The sequence below is a fragment of the Trichosurus vulpecula genome, chromosome 9, assembly GCF_011100635.1.
Source record: "Trichosurus vulpecula isolate mTriVul1 chromosome 9, mTriVul1.pri, whole genome shotgun sequence".
Lineage (NCBI taxonomy): Eukaryota > Metazoa > Chordata > Mammalia > Diprotodontia > Phalangeridae > Trichosurus > Trichosurus vulpecula.
In genome coordinates, this window is record NC_050581.1 from 180,385,956 (window position 1) to 180,404,837 (window position 18,882).

General features: G+C 40.3%; 1 protein-coding gene across 1 annotated transcript in view; it reads left to right on the forward strand.

Annotated features, from left to right (window-relative positions):
• The window catches only part of CADPS (calcium dependent secretion activator), a 575,524-nt gene that overhangs the window by 118,652 nt on the left and 437,990 nt on the right, over positions 1-18,882 (forward strand). Inside the window, exon 4 of the mRNA XM_036738381.1 lies at positions 10,055-10,387. Coding sequence (XP_036594276.1) covers positions 10,055-10,387 — 333 coding nt within the window. The remainder of the gene's footprint in view (positions 1-10,054; positions 10,388-18,882) is intronic.

The following is an 18,882-nucleotide window of genomic DNA, read 5'->3' on the forward strand; positions in this document are numbered from 1 at the left end:
CACTCATCCATCAGTCAGTCAATAAACATTTATTAAACACATACTATGTGTCATGCATTGTGCTAAGTCTCTGGGGACACAAAAAGAGGCAAAAGACAGCCCCTGGACCCAAGGAGCAAATAATCTAATGTGGAAGAGGAAAAGCAAATATGTACAAAGAAGATATGTACAGGAAAATTAGAAAATCAACAGAGAAAAGGCACTTGAATGAAGAGAGATTGGGAAGGCTTGCTGTAGAAGGTAGGATTTTAGTGGAGACATGGAGGAAGCCAGGAAAGCTAGGAGGCAAAGATGATGAGGGAGAACATTCCAACCATGAAGGACAGCCAAAGAAAATACCAGGAACCAAGAAATGGAGTGTCTTCTTCAAGAAACACCCAGGAGGCCAGTGTCACTGGATTGAAGAATACATGTTGGAGATTAAGACTGGCAAGGTAGAGATAGGGCCTGATTACAAAGAGCTTTGAACACTAAACAGATCTGGTACTTGATCTTAGAGGCCATAGGGAGCCTCTTGAGCTTATTCAGGAGGATGACATCCTGTGTTTCCATCTCATGCTAAGATTTCTTCTCCTTGTGACAAGTCATGATTGATCCCCCAGGAATGGAGACTGGGAAACCACCTTCTATCTAGAATAGACATATGGAAAACTTACCCCTTTCTATCCTTATGAAAATGTCAATGGATTGTTTAGAGCACTTATTGCTGAATCTCAGATTGTAAAGAGATCATTTGAAGCCCATCACAATGAAGCCAGTTTCCATGAGTGGCAAAGCCAAAACCTGACTCTTTCAAACCCAAATTCTTGTATTACCTATCTGGAAGGATGGGTGTGTGTCCCAAAGAAGATAACATTCATGCTTTTCAGATTCAGAGTGGCTAGTCAATCAAGGGCTGGACTTGGAGGACAAAGACCTAGGCACAAATCCTGCTTTGCCAGTCATGTGACCTTGAACACTAGGCCCCAAATGGTCAAATCCCTTTAATCTCTCCAAGCCTTAGTTTCTTCATCTATAAAATGGAGTTAACAATAAGTTTATTTCATAGGGTTGTTGTGAGAATCAAATGAGTTAATATCTAAAGGGTGCTTTGCATACTTTAAGATACTCTCTTTGCTTTACTGTTGTAGAAATGCCTGTTCTTCTTCATATCTAATACGGTCCATGTTGCTCTGGCTGAAACCTGGAAGTGATTAGAATTTGTGAACTATTTTGAGAGGGAAGGATGGCCATTACTGAACATTTTCAGCCACTAAAACTGAAGTGCAGTGATTTCCACCCCTTCTCCATCAGACTCTTCTGGGGCATTACAATATCAGGAATACCACTATTTCCTCAGTGATGCTAACAATGTGTTCTTTTTAATGATTTGTAAAAGTTTAATCACCGTGTTAACAGACATACCTAGTATTGTCTCCGCCATGAAAATGTAAGCTCCCATGACAAACAGGGATGATTTTTACTTTTTTTCTCTCTCTACTTATTTGGTAGAGTATTGGGCACATAATAATTAATAAAAGAGCTTTATTGCAGTGTAGGATAGTGAGAAATGTGGCATGCATTAATTATAGTTTGGAGTCCAGAAGCCTGGGTTCATATAGCAATTCCATTATCTAGCTGGGGGATGTGGGCAAGCCTCTTGACATTTCATTGAGTATTCTCACCTATAAAGGGGGATAGAGAAAGCCTGGCACCCAAGATGGGATGGTTGACTTGGAGCTAGACAGAGTTGGGTTTTAAATCTCAACCCTGACATTTACTTGCTGTAGAATTCTAGGTAAGTAACATCACTGTGTCTCAGCATCCTCTAGGATTTCTCAGTCTCTGATCCTACATTAAGATTTTCCTATTCTGAACAAATCACTGATCTTTCATGAATTTGGTGAAAAAAAAGAGAGAGAGATTTCTTACATTAACTATCTCAGAGTTGTATGAAAAGTTCTTTGTAAGCTTTTTCTGTTTGTTTGTTTGTTTGTTTGTTTGTTTTGGAATTTCTTTTTTTCCTTGTATAGCCTCCATTTTAGTCAACGGATATGTTTAGTTTTCAGCATTAATTTTCACAAGAGTTTGAATTACAAATTTTCTCCCCATTTCTACCCTCCCCCCCACTCCAAGATGGTGTATATTCTGATTTTCCCGTTCCCCATTCAACCCTCCCTTCTGTGACCCCACTCCCCCCCATCCCCTTTTCCCTTACTTTCTTGTAGGTCAAGATATATTTTTATGCCCCATTACCTGTGTATCTTATTTCCTAGTTGCATGCAAAAACTTTTTTTTGAACATCTTCTTTTAAAACTTTGAGTTCCAACTTCTCTCCCCTCTTCCCTCCCTTCCCACCCTCTCTAAGAAGGCAAGCAATTCAACATAGGCCACATGTGTATCATTATGCAAAACCCTTCCACAATACTCGTGTTGTGAAAGACTAACTATATTTTGCTCCTTCCTATCCTATCCCCTTTTATCTAATTTTCTCCCTTGACCCTGTCCCTTTTCAAAAGTGTTTGCTTTTGATTACCTGCTCCCCCTATCTGCCCTCCCTTCTATTGTCCCCCCTTTTTTATCTCCTTGCTCCTTCTTTCCTGTGGGGTAAGATACCCAACTGAGTGTGTATATTATTCCCTCCTCAGGTCAAATCTGATGAGAGCAAGATTCACTCATTCCCCCTCGCCTACCCCCTCTTCCCTCCCAGCAGAACTGCTTTTTCTTGCTGCTTTTATGTGAGATAATTTACCCCATTCTATCTCTCCCTTTTTACCTCTCTCAATATATTCCTCTCTCATCCCTTAATTTGATTTAATTTTTTTAGATATCACCCCTTCATATTTAACTCACCCTGTGCCCTCTGTCTATATATCTATATCTATATATCTATATCTATATATATATATATATACATATATATATATATATATATATATATATATATATATATATATTCTCTTCAGCTACCCTAATAGTGCAGTGTCATGAATTATATACATCATCTTTCCATGTAGGAATGTAAACAAAACAGTTCAACTTTAGTAAGTCCCTTATGAATTCTCTTTCTTGATTGCCTTTTTATGCTTCTCTTGATTGTTGTGCTTGAAAGTCAAATTTCTGGTCTTTTCACTGAGAAAGCTTGAAAGTCCTCTATTTTATTGGAAGTCCATATTTTGCCTAGGAGCATGATACTCACTTTTGCTGGGTAGGTGATTCTAGGTTTTAATCCTAGCTCCATTGACCTCCAGAATATCATATTCCAAGCCCTTCGATCCCTTAATGTAGAAGCTGCTAGATCTTGTGTTATTCTGATTGTGTTTCCACAATACTCAAATTGTTTCTTTCTGGCTGCTTGCAGTATTTTCTCCTTGATCTGGGAGCTCTGGAATTTGGCAACAATATTCATAGGAGTTTTCTTTTTGGGATCTTTTTGAGGAGGCGATCTGTGGATTCTTTCAATTTCTATTTTACCCTCTGGCTCTAGAATATCAGGGCAGTTCTCCTTGATTTCTTGAAAGATGATATCTAGGTTCCTTTTTTAATCATGGCTTTCAGGTAGTTCAATAATTTTTAAATTATCTCTCCTGGATCTATTTTCCAGGTCAGTGGTTTTTCCAATGAAATATATCTCATTGTCTTCCATTTTTTCATTCCTTTGCTTCTGTTTTATAATATCTTGATTCCTCATCAAGTCACTAGCTTCCACTTGCTCCAATCTAATTTTTAAGGTAGTATTTTCTTCATTGGTCTTTTGGACCTCCTTTTCCAATTGGCTAATTCTGCCTTTTAAGGCATTCTTCTCCTCATTGGCTTTTTGGAGCTCTTTTGCTGCTTGAGTTAGTCTATTTTTTAAGGTGTTATTTTCTTCAGTATTTTTTGGGGTCTCCTTTAGCAAGTTATTGACTTGTTTTTCATGGTTTTCTCATATCACTCTCATTTCTCTTCCCAATTTTTCCTCTACTTCTCTAACTTGCTTTTCCAAATCCTTTTTGAGCTCTTCCATGGCCTGAGACTAGTTCATGTTTTTCTTGGAGCCTTTTGATGTAGGCTCTTTGACTTTATTGACTTCTTCTGGCTGTATATTTTGGTCTTCTTTGTCACCAAAGAAAGATTCCAAAGTCTGAGTCTGAATCTGAGTCCATTTTTGCTGCCTGGCCATGTTCCCAGCCAACTACTTGACCCTTCAGTTTTTCCTCAGGGTATGACTGCTTGTAGAGTATAGAGTACTTTGTCCCAAGCTTGAGGGGTTTCACTGCTGTTTTCAGAGCTATTTCTACACAGCAAGCTCTGCCTCACCAGTGCTCTTCCTCCCCCAAGAACAGCCACCTGGGACTGGACTCAGATCTTAAGCAGGCTCTTGCACTCCCACTCTGATCCGCCAATTAATTCCTCCCACCAGGTGGGCCTGGAGCCAGAAGCAACTGCAGCTTTAGTTCTATCCTCAGAGCTGCACCACCCCCACTGACCCCAGGGCAGTGGCTGAACTGCAAACTCCTTTCACTATGTCCCTGCAGCTTTTCCCATTAACCTTCTCTGTTGTCTTTGATGTTTGTGGGTTGAGAAGTCTGGTAACTGCCACAGTGCCCTGATTCAGGGCGCTAGGTCGTGTTCTACCTGGTTCCCAGCCTGGTTGGTCTGGGTGCGGCACACGCTGGGCTCTGCTTGGCTCCACTCCCAGCTCCATGGGTTAGACCTTACCCAGCAACCATCCAGGCTGTCCTGGGCTGGAGACCTGCTTCCCTCTGCTATTCTGTGGGTTCTGCAGCTCTAGAATTTGTTCAGAGCCATTTTTATAGGTTTTTGGAGGGACCTGGGGGGGAGGTCACTCAAGTCCCTGCTTTCCAGCTGCCATCTTGGCTCCACCCAGGTCTTTGTAATCTTTAAAGTTCCACCTATCCATAAGAGTTATTATCTCTGCCATGCCCACAGCTCTTATACTGATGCCAAGTAATCTCATGGCTAAAGTTTCTTGGTTTTTTCTTTTTAATCAGTGTAGTCAATGGCCTTGTTTCTGGTCCTCTCATTTTCTTGGTCAACCTTCTCTGGAAGTGCACCAATTCTCAATGTTGCTTATAAAAGTGGTTCCCCCAAATGTCCCCAGGATTCCTGATGTGTTCTGACCAGTGCAAAGTAAAGTGAAACTATATTCATAACTCATTCTGCTCCATGCAACCAGGCTCTCTCAAGCTTCAAGGAAATTGGCACATTGGCACAGGTTAAAACATTTAACAGAGTTAGTAGAGAGGGGAGAGTATTCAAAGTGCCATCAATTATGTGGCTATGCCCTGAATTCCAGGCTGCTTGACTCTAGGGTACAAAGCAGGCTTGTCCAATGGGAGAAAGGGAAGTCCTCTACCTTTTGTAGCTAAAGGTCAGGAATGAGGAAGCCCCCACCCTTTCCAGAATCACCAGGATAAAGAAGTGACCCCAAAGACAGCATTAGCTAGTCCATGTCACTTGTGATGGAGATTCAGTCAGTCTTCTAGGACCTCCCCATCCAGAGTCATATGACTTCTTGGTAATTGCAAAATAGGCCTGTATTCATCATATGAAACAATCCCTAGGACAGGCAGAAGAGGCAGACTTCCCCCCTCCCAATTTTCTCTGAGCATACAGGTAGACACAATCACTAGGCTGTACAAAATCAAAGTGTGTTGTTGTTTTTACCCCACACATATAAAGGAGAATAGAAGCTAATTATAGTAAGTATATACTTATTCAAAGGAGGATATGTAAATCAATTGTCATTACAAGATAGAATGCAGGAGAGAAAAAAATATAACACCCATCATTCCAAATAAAGATTCAAGGATCACTTCTTGGTTAGGTATGGGGTGCCATGGTCTAAGCACATGGCTTAACCAACTCTACTGTACTGAGATGGCCTCTGGACCTTATAGCATGCTACACAGATGACTTCACTTTGCACCCTATTTTCTCCTTGTCTCATCCCACTCATAACAGGTATTAAAGAAATCCTAGCTCCTTTTCACGAGTTGCTTTCTAACTATATTACCTCCCCCACACCCATTCTAAACTTTTGCAGATGATTTTTTTTTACGCAAGAACAAGACTTCATACTTATCCCCATTAAATTTCATCTTGTTAGTTTCAGCCCCCCATTCCAGAGTATGGATATCTGATTTTGGATCCCCCCATGACATCCAGCATGTGAGCTATTACTTTCAATTCTGTGTCATTAGAAAATCTGATATCTATGCCATCTATGCATTTATTCAAGTCATTACTAAAAATGTTGAACAGAACAGGGGTAAAGATGGAGTACTTCTCCAGAAACCTCGCTCTCATTTGACATATAGCAATTAATCAATACTCATCAGGGCCAGTCAGTAAGCCAATTCCAGACCCACTTAAGAGTGCTATCACTGAATCCGTATCTTTCCTTATTGTCCAAGATGATATTGGGAGAGACTTTATGAAGTGCCCTGCTGAAATCCAGTTCTAGTGTTACATAACATCCTCCGAACTCTTCCTCTAATAACCTGTCAAAAAGAAAATGAGGTCAGTCTGGAGTGACTTGTTCTTAATGAAGTCATAGCAGCTTTTAATGATTACCTCCTCCCTCTTTAAGTGCTCCCAGGCCTATCCCTTTCATAATCCATCCTAGACTTTTACCAGGAATTGACCTCTTTTTCCCCCTGTGGAAAGTTAGGACATCTGCCCATCTCCAGTCCATCATCTCTTCTCCCCTTTACCATCATTCCTACAAGATCACTGATAACCAGGCTTTTTCTAAGATAATGACAGCCCTTTTTTATCTCATTTCCTATTCAATAAAATCTATACTTCTCCTTCATTTCATAGCTGTTGATGAAGGGCAGCACTGATTGATAGGTGGGAGGAGCTGAATTGACTATCCTCCACAATTCCTGTGTGTGTATGTGTGTGTGCACACGTGAACGTGTGTATGTGCATATATATTTGTGTGTATCTCTGTGTGTGTCCTCTCTTATTTATTATCAGCCTGGAAATTGACAGGTAAACACACGTGGACATATAACTAGAATAGGGCCTCTGCCTGGGGTCTAAATCTCCGAAAAATTCGTAAATCATTCTCCCAGAACAAATGGATTTCAAGGGTTGTTTTAGAAAGAGAACAGAAATGCATTAGTATTTACCAGTCATGTTTGTTACTACATGAGGATAGCACAGACACCACTCCCTGTTTGATAGTCCCAAGACCCCAAAGAGATGACAGACCTAGTAAAATAATTTCCCACCACCAACTTTTATCCACTTGGCTGGCTGGCCTCTTTCTAATATTTCATCTTTCCTGTTTTCCCTCAGTCCTTTGTTACCTTGGTCTCTGAGCTTAAAATTCTCATCCTGACTAATTCTGTTGCCAATGTGTCTCAAACTAATATGGCTATAACTTCTATGTGCATGTGCTTTTTAAATGACTTCCTTATTTGTATCTCCTTGGAGGATGTCTAGCATCCTTGTTGCCTTCCCATATCTCCCCCATCCTCAAACAAACCACCACTAGCTGTCATCACATCTCTCTCTTGCCTTTTGTGACTAAACTCATAGAGAAGGCTGGCTATAATAGGTCCCTCCACTTCCTTTCCTCTCACTCTCTTCTTAACTCTTGAGTTAGCCTTCAAACTTAATTATTCAATAGAAACCTCTCTCCAAAGTTACCCATGATCTCTTAATTGCTAAATCTAATGGCCTCTTTTCAGTTCTCATCCATCTTGACCTCTCTACAGCCTTTGAGCCTATCAATCACCTTCTCCTTAATCTATTCCTTCTTCATTTCTGTGGCTCTACTCTCCCCCGATTCTCCTCCTCAGTCTAGGAATGGTCTTTCTCAGTCTCCTTCTCTAGATCTTGATCCAATTCACACCAGATAACATTGGGTTTCCTGAGGAAATCCTGGGCCTTCCTCTTTTCTCCCTCTATATTATTTCACTGAATGATCTTATCAACTCCCATTGATTCAGTTGTCTCTGCAGATGATTCTCAGCTCTATTTGTCAAGCCCTACCCTCTCCTCTGATCTGTGATTTAGCACCTCCAACTGCTTATTGGCCATCTCAAACTGGGTGGCCCATAGACCTCAAGGCTCATTGATTCTGCCTCTGTATCACCTCTCACATCTCTCCTTTGATGCTGCTCCTACCCTCCAATGGGCCCTCATCACCTCATACCTGGTCTCTTGCTATAACTTGTTCATTTCCCCTTCTCAAGTTCCTCCCCATTCTTTTCCATCCTGTCCTCACTCGTCAGATTGATCTTCTTAAAGGGCAAATCTGATCATGTTACCTCTCTATTCAATCAACTCCTGTGGCTCCCTGTTGCCTCTAGGATCAAGCCCTCTGCTTGACTTTTAAAGGCTTTCATAATCTGGCCCCTGCCTCTCTTTCTAGTCTTTGTATACTTCTCTTCCCTCATCTCTGTACCATGGGGCCCAGTGACATACTCTGGCCTCCTGACTGTTCTTCAATAAGACAGAACATTTCCTGACTGTAGATATTTTCACTGTTTATCCCCCATGCCTGGAGTACTCTCCCTCCTCATCTCTACCTCTTAACTGTCTTATTTTCCTTTAAGTCTAAGCTAAAATCCTCTCTTCTACGAGACATACTTCCTGACACCTGGCTTTTAATCCTAGTGCCTTCCATTTGTCAGTTATTCCCCTTACCCACTATACATCTTAATACTTAGCAAAGAGCCTGACAAACAGTTGGCACTTAATAAAGGCTTGTAGACTTGATGTGACAGAAGTCCTAATATCAGATAGACCTTTCCTATATTTTCAATCAAACTACAGCTTCAATATCTAGATTTACCTAGATGTTACTAAGAGGTGAATAATAGAAAAGGGCAGCAGAGGAAAGGAAAGATCATAAATTTATAGCTTGGAAGGACCTTAGGCATCATGTCCAACCCTTTCATTTTTATAAATGAGCAAACAGGTTTAGAGAAGTCAAGCAACTTGCCTAGGGTCACAGGGCTAGTGAGTGTCTGAGGGAGGTATTAAACTCAGTTTGGAGACAGTCTCTAAGGAAAGACAGAGGAAAACTCCCTTTCTAAGCTTTTCCTTCCTTATTTTTCTGTCTCCATTCAATCCTTAGTTCTAGAAAAGTCTGCCAAAAGGCCTGGGGTATGGAATGTGTTTTGCGATTGTTAGATGGAGAATCTACTTGTGTTGAGGGTTGAAGCTTTTCCAGTGAAATCTTTGGCTATACAGACTGAAAATGGCTCACTGGGGATTCAAGCTATTGTCTTCTGTAACTGATTTAAAATTGAACTCCAAAGTCAGAAAGAGCTAAGACTCAACATTCTCACATGTTTCAGCCCCTGGCCTTTAGATCAGTTACTCAAATTGATTTCTTTATGCATGAGAAAATGAGACCAAAAGTGAACCACTACCTCCTAATCTCCTAAAGTCAACATTCTTAACCCATGGTCTGTTGACTTTTTTTTAAATACAAGGTATCCCCAATTTTAATAGCTTAAGACTACACTAAGACTTTTGGAATGCACTGTATTTTGGTGACATTATTTCAATATAATTGGTTTCTGTTGTAATACTATTTTTTAATTCACTTAAAAACATTGTTCTGAGAAGGGTTCCATGGGCTTCATCAGACGTCACAGGTGTCCTTGCTACAACGGAGGTTAAGAATTTTTACCTTAGAAAAATGCTTGGTGAGGAAATGATAGGCTGGAGCTAAGACAGGTTTACATGCTCATATACAGCAGCAAGCATGTGCTAAAACCCTCTGGAGTTCACATTTGATCTTGCCTCCTGAAGAATATTTTGTACCTTCAGAGATATCACTGTGACAGTTAGCATCAGATGTTTCCTCAGATGATGCTTCCTGGTTTGCCTTATACTCCAAATCAATGTTGCATATGTAACCTGGGGAGTCTTTGGCAGCAGGTAGAAAGTGAAATGTATAAAAGGGAAAGTTTGGGCTTGAAGCCCAATGCTAGTATGGGGAAACAAACTAAGAGCTTTCTCCTGAGCAAAGGTGACTCAGGTAGTCCTCTAAGCATATGATGGAATTCTAATTGAATTTTTGCCTTCTTTCCTTCCCTACTAGGTGTTCCTTAAAAGTGACCGGGTGGCCCGGATGGTACAGAGTGGTGGGTGCTCGGCCAATGACTCCAGGGAAGTCTTCAAGAAGCACATAGAAAAGAGAGTGCGTAGCCTTCCAGAGATCGATGGCCTCAGCAAGGAGACAGTGTTAAGCTCCTGGATGGCCAAATTTGATGCTATTTACCGTGGAGAGGAAGACCCCCGGAAGCAACAAGCCAGAATGACTGCCAGTGCAGCCTCTGAGCTAATCCTAAGCAAGGAGCAGCTCTATGAGATGTTTCAGAACATTCTGGGGATCAAGAAGTTTGAACACCAGCTCCTATACAATGCCTGTCAGGTAAGATGTCTCACCTGTCCCACTGCCACCTTTCTTGCTGATGCTGCAGGAGAGAAGACATGGCACCCAATGGGTGATGGTCAGCTGCCCAGTTTAGTGTTGCATCAGAGAACACCGTGTCTGTGACCATGATGGAATGTCATGCTGGAAACCATTGGTCAAAATACAATGCTTGTGACCATGAAATCAGGGATGCAGTTCCAAATAGAAGCCCACTTATATACTGCTTCATACACCTTAAAGTCCTGTATAAACACAGAGCCACAACTAGTGATGTCTGTTCTAAGGGCAAGTGGCAAAAAATGTACCCATACTGGGAAGGGGTTTATCTGGAGTCAACTGGTAGTATCTTACTTCTAACCAATCATCATTACTAACTAGGTACTATGCTATTGTAGGATAGCAAATTGTGTCAACACCCTCTAAATTTCAACAACCTGGTCCAGTCAACCCACTCTGGGTGTATCTGTGTATAAATGTGTTATATTATTCTTTTTTTTGGTTCACTCCATTCAGGAAGCCAGAGGCAGCACCTCTAGCCACCCCCACAATTGACTAGATCAAGATTGGTTACTAAGAATGGGATAGCTTTCAACTATCCATTGATGCTCTCTCCACACGTTCATCAATGGAAATCAATATAGCCATTTCTTTGAGTCTCAATGGTTTCTGAAAATCATTGTGATAAGTTCAAATCTGATCAGCTTTTGCCACTTAACTACAGAGCACCAGGGGTAAAATATGCTTCCAGGCCACAGTACCCCATAAGAAGGTCACAAAAACTATTTCCAACTAGTCTTTTGTGGTTGACAATGTCAATGCATTTTGAGAATGGTAATAATATGTGCCTTGTTTGGGGTTTAAGACTTCTGTTATCAGCATACTAGACCAAAAAGGTGAATTCCCTTTTTTCCAGGTGGTATTTAGAATTCTCCTTTACAAACCAGTGGCTCAAAGTCACTTCACTTAACTCAAAGGCAGTGATGTACTTGTCAAGAAAGGCTCAATACCAAGTGAATCTTAGATAATTTGGATTTGCAAAGTAAATAAATATTTGCCATACAGCACTTTTAGAGTGCATTTTAAAAATTTTCTTGATATCCTTTTGTTTTTCACACCACTTTCATTTCTCTTATTCTCTCTTCCCCTTTTCCTCTCTGGGAGCTATCTATTATAACAAAGAATTTTAAAAGAGGGGAAATACTTCAGCAAAGGTGACTAAATAAAAATAGAAAAGATCTGAATTAATACACCATGTTCCACAGCCCAGTCTTCTCAAAGAAGCAGGGGCAATGCCTTCTCTTACCTTTTCCTTGAAGCCAAACTTGTTCATTGTCATTTTTCAATAAATTTTAGTTGTTAGTTTTTGTTTTTATATCACCTTCCCTTCCCCCTTTCTTCTCCTAGTGATCCATGAAAGTATAGCAAAGAATAAATAAGAGGAGGAAAAAAATTGGCAAAGCTAAATTATAGGAAAAGTCTGAGGTTATATGCAATGTTCCATAGCCCTTGTCCCCCACCTATACAAAGAAGTAGGAGATGGGTGAGGAGGTGCTTCCTCATTTCTTGGGGTGTCAAGTTTGCTCATTATAATTTCACAACCTTCAGTTTCAATTGTTTTCTTATTGTTCTTTTCATTTACATAGTGGTAGTCATTGTTCAAGTTGTTTTCCATGTTCTACTTTGTTTTGCATCAGTTCAAATAATTATCTGGTTCTTCTCTATATTGATCATTTCCTCATGGCAAAGTAAGATTCTGTTACATTCATATATCACAAAATTTTAGTCATTTCTTGGTTGGTATGCATCTGTTTTGTGTCCAGCTTTTTCCTGCTATAAAAAGTGCTGCTGTAAATATTTTGTTGTGTATGGGACCCTACCTTTTGTCACTGATTTCCCTATAGTATTTGAGGATGGTCATTAAAATGTTTTATTAATGCTTTTAAATACCACAATCACATTCCCATAACTCTTTCACTGCAACCCTCTCTTATTAAAAAAAAAAACCTAAAACACAGTTAAGTAAAGGCATATGATGCTGAGACTTAAAAGGAGTATATAACATTCTGTTCTCGTAGTCTACTACCTCTGCATTAAGAAGAGAAATTGTATTCTAACACTAGAATACTGGCTACTGATACCAGCATTTGCTCTATATTCTGTTGTCCTTTGGAGTTGTCTTCATTAGAATTTTTGCAATCATTGTGTGTTTCATGGAATGAGGCTATATTGCAAAATCTAACCAATGGAGTGTCAAAATTAAGAAAAAGATTTCAGATCACTATTTTATCATTGGAGTAAAGACTGAGATATTCAAACATTCTCACCATGGTAGGAATAAAATAATTTGGTAGGCTACTTTTTCTTCTTCTTCCAATGATTTGTCACATGTATAGATAGAAGTTGTTCCAATCTCTGTTTTTCCTCAGATGTTAATGTCATTAGGATGAATCCATTGATGTACCACTATGATTTTGGTCTTAATTCAGCTTCATGTATCTTTTGAGACAGGGGGATTATATATCAAGGCCATCTTTCTCATTTTCCCCTCATAAAAGTGAGATGTAGAATTCATTTCAGATGGAAAAGATAACAATGGAAAAGAATATGTAGATTTGAATAATACATCTCTTTTTCTCTGAATAATAGTTTTTCCCTTCAGTGAAGAGTGGTAAGAAGAGTGAGTAAAAAACAGATTAAACACACCTAAGGACACTTAGAGCTGTGATACAGATTCATTACTTCAGGCTCATTGTCCATAGGTTTCAGATAATCAGTGAAGGAAAATCAAGGGGAATTGAAGGGTGATCATGATATATCCTTAGCATCTGAGAATGACAGCATGGAAAGAAACTACTATGGCTTCCCTCCTCCCAATTGTCCCTTAGTACCTGTCTCAAAGAGAGATTAATAGCTTAGATGGATTGTTGACCTGTCTTCATGAAACATTTTTGTTGTTTTCAGTTGTTTGTTTGTTTAATGGAATATATCCTCTCTAAGGATGTACAGTAGAATCTACTGAGTAGAAGATAGCATTGGGCAGAGGTCTGGCTCAAAATCCCATAATCTCAGAACTAAAAGGGACATCACAGGTTATCTAGTTCAACCTGTACAAGCCCCTTTATCATCATCATAGTCATCATCACCATCATCACCAAAACAACACTAGCTCACATTTATGTAGCATTTTGTGATTTGCAAAGTGCTTTATCCACATGCTCATTTGATCCTCATAACAACCTTATAAAGGAGGCACTATTAATTATCCCCATTTTACAAATCTTCTATATCTCATCTCATTGACCATATTTTGATACATGATTATGATGCTAAAAACATCAGCAGATGAAAGAATGCAAACCTGATGTTTTGGGCTTGTAGCTGGTAAAATGGAGACCCCTTCTTGGTTTATGTTTTTCTGGGTCTTGTCAAGAGTCCTGACCATTTGCTCAGTCGAATCTCTCTCTCTTAAACAACTTCTTTGAAGGTCATGTTTGATTCCAGGGAAGGCAAAGACTAACCAAATTAGTCTCCTTTCCTCTAATCTCTCCCCTTTCCACTCCTTACTTTGACACAACTGTTCAAATAATATTCTTAAAGAATGGGACTGATCATGTCACTTTCATGCTTAAGAATCTTCCTTGCCTCCCTATTACTTCTTGGATCAAAGAAAATTTCCCCATCTGGTATTCAAAGCCCTTTCAACTTGGTTCCCAAGTATCCCTTCAGGCTTGTATCATATGACTCCCTCATAAACACTCTACACTTGACATTCCAGCTATATTGACCTAATGGCTGCTTCCCTTTCCTTTCCAAGTCTATGGACCTCAGAGGCCATCTAGTCCAACTCCCTCATTGTTTTTGTTTTGTTAGTCTTTGTTTTCTTTTGTTTTCCAGGCAGGAAATTGAGGCCCAGGATAGTTAAGTGGTTTACCCATTGACACACAAGTAGTGTCCAAGGTACTATCTAAGCTGGTTTTCTTACTGTATTTTTAGTGCTTTTTTCCCCACTGTAGCAGCTAAATGGCACATGGCTGGAGCACTGGACTTGGAGTCAGGAAGACCTGAGTTTATATCCCATCCCACACACTTACTAGCTGGACAAGTTAACTTGTCTGCCTCAATTTCCTCATCCATGAAATGAAGATAATAATAGCCTCTACTTCTCAAGGTTGTCATTAGAATCAGATGAGATAATGTTTGTAGAGAAATGCAAACCTTAAAGCACTGTATAAATGCTGGCTCTTGTTATTATATCACTGCTTCCTTTCTACTCCACCTTTTCTAGTTTGACAAACCTCTTTCCCCCCCTTGCTCCAGAAAGGCCATTGAGCTTGGCAGCCTAGGAGAGATGGATGTTGACTCACTTAGTTACTCTTTGCCCATAGGCCCATGGTCTTTCTGTGATTGTCAAGGTGAAGCATGACTTCCTCAGTTATCCACTATTATGGACTCAGAATTGTAGATTGAGGCATATCCATTCTTGCTGTCTACCCTTAGCCTACCATATGGTCACAGAGGAGCTATCCAGCCACAAAAATGCTGATGCAGTAGTAAAAGTAAAGTCAAAGAATATTTCTCTTTTCCTTGGCCAAAATAAAATGATTTTTGTTAGTGTTTTCCCCCTGAAATTCTAAAGATCTTAGGGTCATAGCTCTAGAGCTGTAAGGAGCCTAAGAGATGAGAGAGTCCAACGCCCTCACTTTACAGATAAGGAAACTGAGACCCATGGAGGTGAAGTTATTTGTCCAAGATGACACAGGTAGGAAGTGTCAGGAGAGAAATTCAAACCCAAGGCCTTTAACTCCAAAGACAGTACAGTTTACACTCTCCTAACCTCTCCTTAGATTTGAATTTACAACAACATAAAAGGCAAACAGTGTGGTATAGTGAATGGAGGACCAGCTTGGAGGCCAGAAGACCTACCTCTGATACATACCAGCTGTGTGGCCATGGCCAAGTCTGTGAACCTCTCAGGGATCCCAGGCAATTCTTTGAAACTTATATTACAGACAAGTCGCTGATCTGCATTGGAAGAAAGAGTTTCCATGCCAGAACTTACCCCACACTGATAAAAACCATAGGTCCATGTGAAGGGGTACATTGGGGGGTGGTGGGAGGGAGAGCAACAATATACTGTGAATTTCATCTGTAAAAATAGGATAATAACACCTTCATCCAAGGTTTGTTGCAAGTAAAAGAAGAGATGACATTTGTAAAACACTTTACAAACATTACATATATATGTATATATGTGTGTCTGTATGTGTATTGTGTGCCTATACACACATGTACATATGTACATATACATATGTGTGTACCTATATACACATGTGCGTGTTTATATAGATACATATATTTGTATATTTACAGTACATATACATGCTAGCTGTTGTTGGTTTCTACTCTTCTCCTGCATAATATTGGCTAATCCAAGTTGTCATTTGATTTCTGCATTGATTCCCCAGAATTCAGAATTTTTTGCTCTGGAAAGTTCTTCAATGAACTGCAGCCCATGTAGGTTGGTCTCACAGGATGTAACAGATGGTATATGTTTGGTGAACAATGGCTTCCAGGAGAGTCCTATTAATAATGGATCTATTGCCTCTTGAACAACTGATATGTTTTTGTCCATCAGAACATGAAAACATGAGGAGGAAGGGCAAGCACCTCCTGAGAATTTTCTCAGGGAGCTTTTTTTTTAAGGGAGGGTGGAGTACTCTTCAAAGCAACAGCCTGAGGACAAGTTGCTGCCCTAGAATAGGCTCCTTAGAAGGAATTGGAAACAGCCTAAAGAGAAGTCTGGAGGTGGGGAGAAGTCATGGTAGCTGTCTTCCATTTAATGAAAGGATACCATGAGGAAGAGGTATTAGACATGTTCTGCTTGGCTCCAGAGGGCAGAACTGGGCACAGTGGGTGGTCAGTTGCAAAGAGATATACTTTGGCCTCCTATACAAAACAAAGGTTTTCTCAGAACTTGCCAAATTTCTGCCCTGGTCCACAAATAAAATTGACTCCAATGAAAAGAGGCAGCACTTTATGTGGAGCTGAAACTTTCTTACTATTAGTACTGAGTAAAAAGGGTGTAAGATGCCTTGGGAGCTGACAAGCTCTCCCTTATGGAGGATCTCCACACAAAGGCTGGATGACTTGTTTGTTGGGTGTATTGCAGCTGGGATTCTTTTCTCAGGTGCAGGTTGGACTAGATGTCCTCCCTTCCAAACCTGAAATCTGATTCAACAAAGAATTAAAACATATCTGAACATGAGAGTTGAGAAGACTGATTGATTTATTTCCCATTATTGCTGTTCATTCTCTTTAGGGTCCAGATAACCTGGCCTACTCACTGTTCCTCAGACTAAACCTGCCATCTCTAAACTCCCAGCTCCACATCTGCCTCTTAGAATCCATCATTTTCTTCAAAGCTCAGCTCAGGGGCTACCTCCAATGGGAAGCCTTTTCAGATGCTCCCAGTTCTTATTGCTCCCTCCCATCTACTGTGACTATATATCTAATATGTATAAATATTGCCTCTCAAATAAGCTGTAAACTCCTTGAGGGTACAGATTATTTCAATTTTTGTATCTCTAGTACCTATCATCTTTTGCCTAGCATCTAGTAAGTATTTAATAAATGTTTATGGATTGATATTATCTATCATCCCTAACACAGTGCCCATAATAAGTGCTTAATAAATATTTATTAATTGATCTACCCAACAAAAGAGGGTAGTGGTGGTGCTGGTAATGATGGTGCTGGTGGTGGTGGTGGTGGTAGTAGTAATAGCAATAGTAGTAGTACTAGTAGTAATAGTACTACTAGTGGTAATAGAGTAGTAGTAGTCATAGTAGTAGGTAATAGCTAGTATTGAGGTAGGTTCAATAAGAGTAAAAACCAATTCCCTTTTTGTCTTTGCTTGTCTCATGCCTAAGACAGAGAATGACCTAGTTTCTGAGTTTGAGAAACTATGACGATGATGACACGACTACTAAAATAACAAAAACAACCATTGACGTTCGTCTAGAACTCCAGGGTTGCTCATCACTTCGTCTGCATTCTCTTCTCATAACAGCCCTGTAAGAGAGAGTGTGTTATCATCGCCATTTTACAGAATGGGACATGGAAACCAGAGAGAACTCTCAGGATGGTTGGTGTAAGGTCTAGCCATGTAGCCACTGGGGACTCAAACCTCAAACTTCTCCATCTCAGGCCTGTTCTCCTTCTTAGATGCCATAGAAATCCCAATGCTGTTTGGCTAGAGCAGACCTAGACTTCTAGGATCTCATCACCCTCAGAGCTATTTACCTGAGTGACACAAAACCCTGGCCAAAGTCAGTGGAGAAGCCAAAGTTTATTAAGGGCCTACTCTGTGCTGAGGAGACAAAAACTAAACCAGTTCCTGTCCTCAAGTAACTCCCATATTGTTGGGGGAGCCAACATGTAAAGGACTAGGTCCTTTTGAGCTATATACAAAGTAGATGAAAAATCGTCTCAGAGGGAAAGGCACTAGCATCTGGGGGGACCTGGAAAGTCAAAAATCCTCAGCCAGAAATGAGAGTTGAGCAGAGCCTGGAACGAAGTCATGGAAATTAAGGAGTGGGAATGAGAGCATTCTAAGCATTGAGGAAGCCACTGTAATGTCACAGAGATTGGCAAATGAGCATTGTCTTTGGACAAAGAAAAACAGAAGTGAGGGGTGGGTGAGAGGTAATAGGCCAGTGCCATTGGACCTCATAGTCTGTGGATGGAGAGTAAAGTATAAGAAAACAGGAAAGTGGGAAAAGTCTAGGTTGTGAAGGGCTTTTGTTGTCCAACAGGAGTTAGATTTCATCCTGAAGGTAATAGGCGGTCAATGGAGTTATTGAATAGGGGTACGACATGGACAGACTTGAGCTCTAAGAAAAGGCAAGGGCTTTTTCACAGAATCATAGGACCAGAAATTTAGAGGTAGAAGACATGTTGGAGGTCATCTCTCCAAAGCCCTCCCCTTACTGACAAGGAAACTGAGACCCAAGGAGGTGTGGTGACTTGCCCCTGGTTTACACCAGAAATCAACATCAAAGGTAGGATTCAAACTCAAGTCCCTCAATTCCAAATCTAGCTCTTGTCGAAATACAACATAGGTATTTTATTTTCATCCAAATGAAAAGTATACCCCCCACCAGGTTAATGAAAATATCAGTAAAGAAATGAGAAGTCAAAGAAATAAGGGGAAACTCTGGCTAATAAAACTTCATGCTTTATGGTTCCAATCATGAGATAGCTCCAGGACTCATGAAATTGTTGATGGGCTAGTGGTTTTAAGTCGTTCCACTCTTAGGATATACTTTAATTTCCTTATGCTAGAAAGGTGGGGGTGAGTGAGGTTCAGCGGCCATGTAGACTTGGCCTGCTGTTGTAGCCAAGGACGAGAGGCCTTCCTAGATGGGGTGAACGGCACAGGTGCAGTGAGGCCCACTTTCTCATTTTCCAGGGTAACGATTTTCCTATGTCTC